Source organism: Mycetomoellerius zeteki, unplaced genomic scaffold (assembly GCF_001594055.1).
Source record: "Mycetomoellerius zeteki isolate Tzet28-1 unplaced genomic scaffold, Tzet1.0 scaffold1815, whole genome shotgun sequence".
Classification (NCBI taxonomy): Eukaryota; Metazoa; Arthropoda; class Insecta; order Hymenoptera; family Formicidae; genus Mycetomoellerius; species Mycetomoellerius zeteki.
In genome coordinates this window covers 1-5,985 of record NW_017256774.1, presented here as the reverse complement: position 1 = coordinate 5,985, position 5,985 = coordinate 1, and the positions used below count along the sequence as shown (strand labels likewise).

The 5,985-nt window shown below is 45.4% G+C and overlaps 2 protein-coding genes across 2 annotated transcripts; both read left to right on the top strand.

The window, feature by feature from the left end:
- The first annotated feature begins 1,797 nt into the window (after window positions 1–1,797).
- Window positions 1,798–2,469, top strand: LOC108721691 (uncharacterized). Its single transcript, XM_018446365.1, has one exon. It carries the CDS (start codon window positions 1,798–1,800, stop codon window positions 2,467–2,469), a length of 672 nt encoding a protein of 223 aa, XP_018301867.1.
- Window positions 2,470–2,663: 194 nt separating this feature from the next.
- Window positions 2,664–5,537, top strand: LOC108721690 (uncharacterized). Its single transcript, XM_018446364.1, has one exon. It carries the CDS (start codon window positions 2,664–2,666, stop codon window positions 5,535–5,537), a length of 2,874 nt encoding a protein of 957 aa, XP_018301866.1.
- The last annotated feature ends 448 nt before the right edge of the window (window positions 5,538–5,985 follow it).

Sequence of the window (5,985 nt, the reverse complement as noted above, 5' to 3'; positions counted from 1 at the left end):
CCGCACAAGATCGGCTCGTCGTATACAATCGGCTCAGGGTGTTCGCCCCCGCGTACAGACATGTGTCGCGGATAATCTCTATCGGCGTAGTAAAATTATGCAGTGCAACCGAAACATTAAATAACGCGTGCGATTCAATTCAGTGATTGGATTGGCGGTAAAGTGACTGTATAAACCGCAAACACGCTGTACGTTGCAATAACATCTGTGAGACAAATAAACTCTTTATGCAAATAAACTCGTAAGTGAGAAACTTGTTGTGATTTGATTCTTCATGCGAAAATACATGTGATCCTTAAGTGGCTAGCATCGAAACATACATAACAGTTTGGTGCCTCCTGTGAGGTGCGAACTCATGACCCCTGGTTTACGAAAGGAAGCAGCTGCCGATACGCGTTCACGCCATTGAGTCCACATCGAAGAGACTTCAAGCAGCATACGTTCATAACATTCAGAGTAAGTCGTTCATTCATAATTGTGACGTAAATAATAAACATGGCCGATAGACTCAAGCTCCTCATTCAGAAGCGAACCTCCCTCAAGTCACAAATTACCGCTTTAACCAATTCTACGGAAAAGGGTAAACTCGATAAGAGCACGTTGAAATTACGAATAGATCGCTTAACCGAACTGTTCCATGCGTATGAAGAGTATCACAATGAGATCGTGATATTAGAGCCAAACGTCGGGCATGGAACTGAATTTGCGAACATTCAGGATCGTTTTTATGATCTCGCGGTTAAGATCAAAAACATCGTTAATCCAATAGAAACGGAAACCGCGAGTAATAGCGTAGCGGGTATCGGAACGCAAACCAACAATGCAACGGTTGTAACGTCAACGAAAAAACGTCGAATCAAGTTGTCTGAGGCCCCGATGCCAACGTTCGACGGTAAATATGAAAACTGGCTATCGTTTAAGAATACTTTTCATAGCATAATCGGCTCGCAAACAGACTTATCGGATATCGAGAAATTACATTACTTGAAAGCAGCTTTAGTCGACGACGCTGCTAACAAGATAAAGATCTTTACCCTCGACGGCATAAATTACGCGAAAGCCTGGGAGCTCTTAGAACGCGCATATGAGGTGAAACGCATCTTGATAACTCGACATTTATCGCTAATACTGAATTTGCCTGTACTAGATAAAGAAAGCACGAGTGTTCTGTCTAAGCTCGCGGGCGACGCGCAGCAACACCTAGCATCGTTGAACGCATTAGATGTTACCGTCGGGCCCGAGATGATAATATATATCCTAGAAAGTAAATTGCCAAAAATTACGTTAGAAAAGTGGGAGACGAGTCTCGACAGAGACGAGTTTCCGACACTGGATCAATTATACGAGTTTTTATATAAAACGGCAGTCTGCGCGTCGAAACGTGAGAGATCGAGAGCAATCGAGTCTGGGAATTGCAGGGGCGAGCCCGAGATTAAAAGAAAGCGCTACGTTGCTAACAAAGCGTTCATAGTGAATACATCACGCAATTGTCCACTATGTAAAACTAAACAACACCCTCTTTATCGATGCGATAAATTCAAACAATTATCCATTCCTAAGCGCATCGAAGCGGTAAAAAACGCAAAAATTTGTTATAACTGTTTGCGCTCACATCGGGATCGTCCTTGCAAATTTTCCACCTGCACCATCTGTAACAAACGCCACAATACGCTGTTACACCTCGAAGGGTACAAGTCCTCAGGTAAGGTCGACGCGATGGAAACAGAAATTACCAAATCCTGACTAAGCGTACCCACTAATAGTAGAATAACGAGCCTCGCATCGATAACTAACAAAATGACACCACAATTATTAATGAGCGCGATGGTTTATGTGAGCGACGGCAGATGCCGACCTGTAAAATGCCGCGCGCTATTGGATACGTGCGCGACGGTGAATATCATCACGGATCGCATGGTGAGGCGCCTGAACATACCGGTGCATGCGCAAACGATATCTGTCGGCGCAGTAAATGCAATGAACACCGTGTCGAGGGGAGTAGTAACAATCGTCATGAAATCGACAAACGATGATTATAGTAGGAGCCTGACGTGTTTAACTTTACCGTCCATCACAGATCCGATTCCGGCTGAAGGTTTTCCACGAAATCTAATAAAAATACCTTCGAATATAAGGCTAGCAGATCCGAACTTTCATTTGACGCAGCCTGTGGATCTGCTGATCGGATCCGGCGTGACAGTGGCGTTACTCTCCATCGGGCAACTGAATCTATCTCGCGCCGGGTACGACTTGTACATGCAGAAAACGCGCTTGGGCTGGGTGGTCGTTGGCGGCTCGTCCTCACAAATTCCGGCAAAACCCGAGATATGCTACATAACGGATTTAGAATCGCAATTGAATAAATTCTGGACGATCGAGGAAATTACGCCCCAAAATTCGGGGAGGGAGACGTGTGCGAAACACACTTTACACAGACCGTTTCTCGTGACGATTCCGGACGTTGCATAGTTCGCTTGCCGTTCCGCGAAAACAAGGATCATCTCGGAGAATCACGAGCCGCCGCACTTAAACGTCTAACCGCGTTAGAACGAAAATTTCACGTGAATCCAACGTTAAAGGCAGAATATACTCGAATAATTGAAGAATATTTAAAATTGAATTACTTGTCCGAGGTAAAGAATCCTGACGATCACGGGTACTATATGCCTCATCACGCGATAACGAAAGAGTCGAGCAACACAACGAAGGTGCGAATAGTTTTCGACGCGTCTGCGAAGGCTAATAGTGGCATGTCTCTAAACGATATGCTATTAGTCGGGCCTACAATCCAAAACAAACTATTTGACCACCTAATTCGATTTCGGACCTACAATTGCGTAATTACGGCGGATATAGAGAAAATGTATTTACAAATACAATTGCATAAAGATGACAGGCGATATCAGCAAATCTTGTGGCGCAAAAACAATAAAATCGCGACATTTCGATTCAATACACTTACTTTCGGCGTGTCATCGTCACCATTCCTCGCGATCCGAACGTTGCACAAATTGGCTGATGATGAGGGCCCGGCGTATCCCAGGGCAGCTAAGGCCGTTAAAGAGCATTTTTATGTGGACGACTTAATAACCGGGGCTGACACTATCGACGAAGCTCGAGCGATTCGTGATGAAGTGATCGTGCTGCTCACCCGGGGTGGTTTTACTATTAGGCAGTGGGCTTCCAACGAGGAGCGTGTCATCAATGATCTTGCGACTGGCGCGTTACACGTGGGATTCACGTTCGATGGAGATCGCTCCTTAAAAACTCTCGGCGTGACGTGGTGTGCGCGAAATGATGAGATACGCTATTCCGTTCGATCTATTGAAATTACAAGGCAGTTAACGAAACGACGTGTACTGTCGGAAATCGCGAAGATTTACGATCCGTTAGGACTGTTAGGCCCTATTGTTTTTTACGCCAAAAAACTAATGCAAGACGTGTGGCGATGTCAGCTTGATTGGGATGAATCCGTTCCACAAAACATACATACAACGTGGCTAGAATTCGTCCAGCAGCTCGAAACGATAGATCAAATCTCATTTAATCAGAAATTATTAAGTGACGATTACGGAGACGTTCAATTCCACGGTTTTTGCGACGCCAGTAGTAGCGGATACGATGCATGCATTTACGTGCGTTCCACAGGGAAGAATCGGAATACAGTTAGATTATTATGCGCTAAGTCTCGGATAGCACCGTTAAAGAATATAACTATCCCGCGTCTCGAGCTTTGCGGCGCGTTGCTGTTGGCTCGCTTATATCGCGAAGTGGACGGCGTGTTGAGTATCAGGGCTAACAGGATAATTTTCTGGAGCGACTCCACAGTCGTATTGCATTGGTTAAAGACGCCACCCTATTTACTCAACATTTTCGTGGCAAATCGCGTCGCGGAAATACAAGAACTCACCAGCTCAATTAAATGGCGACATGTCAGATCGCAAGACAACCCCGCTGACGCGATATCGAGAGGCCAATTACCACACGCGTTTTTGCGAAATCGAACTTGGTTCACCGGACCAGCTTGGTTGGGCGAAGGCGAGAACGAGTGGCCTGACGAGTTCGTTCAAGTTAGCGAAAGAATCGAACCGCTAGGGAATGAAGTCCTTGAGCTGAAAAGGAACGTTTGCTTGTTAGTATCTAATGAGTCTGAAATAATTGACAGATTTTCCTCGTATTCTAAGCTCTTAAGAGTCGTGGCATATTGTCTGCGCCTTCGTCCGATCAACACGCGCAAAGGGTCATTATGCACAGAGGAAATAGACGAGGCTGAAGGACGGATATTAAAAATTGTTCAGAACGCTCGATTTGCTGCCGAAATTAAAATCCTGCGAGACAAAGATTCTACGGTTAAGAACAAATTAGCCAATTTGAGTCCGTTCATAGACGACCGCGGTTTAATTCGTGTCGGAGGGCGTCTCCAAAATTCGGGTGTAACATTTTCAAGAATGCATCCTATTCTATTGCCAAGTCGACATGGTTTAACCGACCGTATTATTTCGACGCTCTATCACCTTCGACAAAAATATTGGTTGACCGACGGTCAGAATCAGGTGCGGAAAATTGTACATTCCTGCGTGCGATGTTTTCGCTTTAACGCTAGCAACGTTGAATATAAAATGGGTAACCTCCCGCCGGCTCGCGTACGAGAAACAATACCGTTTGGCATCACCGGTGTCGATTTCTGCGGCCCATTTCACATCAAAGAGAAGAAACACCGCAATAGGGCTCGAATCAAAGTCTACATATGCGTATTCGTGTGTATGACTATCAAGGCGGTGCATCTCGAAGTCGTTAGCGACTTAACGTCCGATGGATTTCTAGCAGCGTTGCGACGGTTCATCGCGAGACGGGGGATGCCTGAACATATTTACTCGGACAATGGTACCAACTTTGTAGGCGCGAACAATCAATTGAGAGAGATGTACACTCTATTCAATTCCGATAAACACCAAGAGTTCGTGAATAAATTCGCCCGCGACCATCGTATTACATGGCACTTCATACCACCCGCGGCGCCGCATTTCGGAGGGCTATGGGAATCCATGGTCAAGCTATTCAAACATCATTTTAAGCGTGTAGTGGGAGATTCGTTGTTCACGTTTGAGGAATTGAACACATTCGCGATTGAAGTTGAAGGCATTCTGAATTCAAGGCCAATTACGTCTCTTTCATCCGATCCGAACGACTTATTCGTTTTATCGCCCGCTCATTATATGATTGGCAAACCACTAACGACCCTCCCGGAGGGCAATATAACAAATGTTCCAGCCAACCGGTTGTCCACTTGGCAACACATTTCCAAGGTACGGCAGGATTTCTGGAAACGCTGGAACCTAGAGTATCTCAACGAGCTCCAAACACGCAGCAAATGGGTCAAGGACGGTCCCAAGCTCACTGTCGGGTCCGTGGTGCTCATAAAGGAAAGGAACTTACCATGCAATCAATGGGCACTCGGAAGGATAACAAGGATACATCCGGGTGACGACGGTATAGTACGAGCCGTCGCAGTCAAAACAACAAGCGGAGAGATATAAAGGGCAGCGAAATATTTATGTCTACTACCGATTGAGTCATCATGTTGCGATATATTAAACGACCGTCGTGCGATACACAGTACAAAAAGCGAATTAGCACTAAGATACACGTCAAACTAACAAACCATACATGGATATACAATCAGTGTTCATCTGATTGATGCGCAATCTTGTCACAATGCGATTTTATACACATAAGCGATTTCGTATGCATACAATCATATACAGTTGATCGATTCCTCTCAACGGGGGGAGGATGTTATGCGTCTAATTGTCGTGCACGATACGTATACATATATAAAACTATTTGACGGACAACGCACATGCACGTACACATACATGGCCATACAAACATAACACAAACGATTCAATTAGAAAGGGACCGGTTCCCTCGGGGGGACGGCCCCATTCTGTCGCGACGTCAGTCTCGAGTTCCTAGCGTCGGCTC

What these genes read in the sequence shown, in the direction of transcription:
- LOC108721691 (XM_018446365.1), top strand. Translation starts at nt 1,798, where the DNA reads ATGACACCACAATTATTAATGAGCGCGATGGTTTATGTGAGCGACGGC.
- LOC108721690 (XM_018446364.1), top strand. Translation starts at nt 2,664, where the DNA reads ATGCCTCATCACGCGATAACGAAAGAGTCGAGCAACACAACGAAGGTG.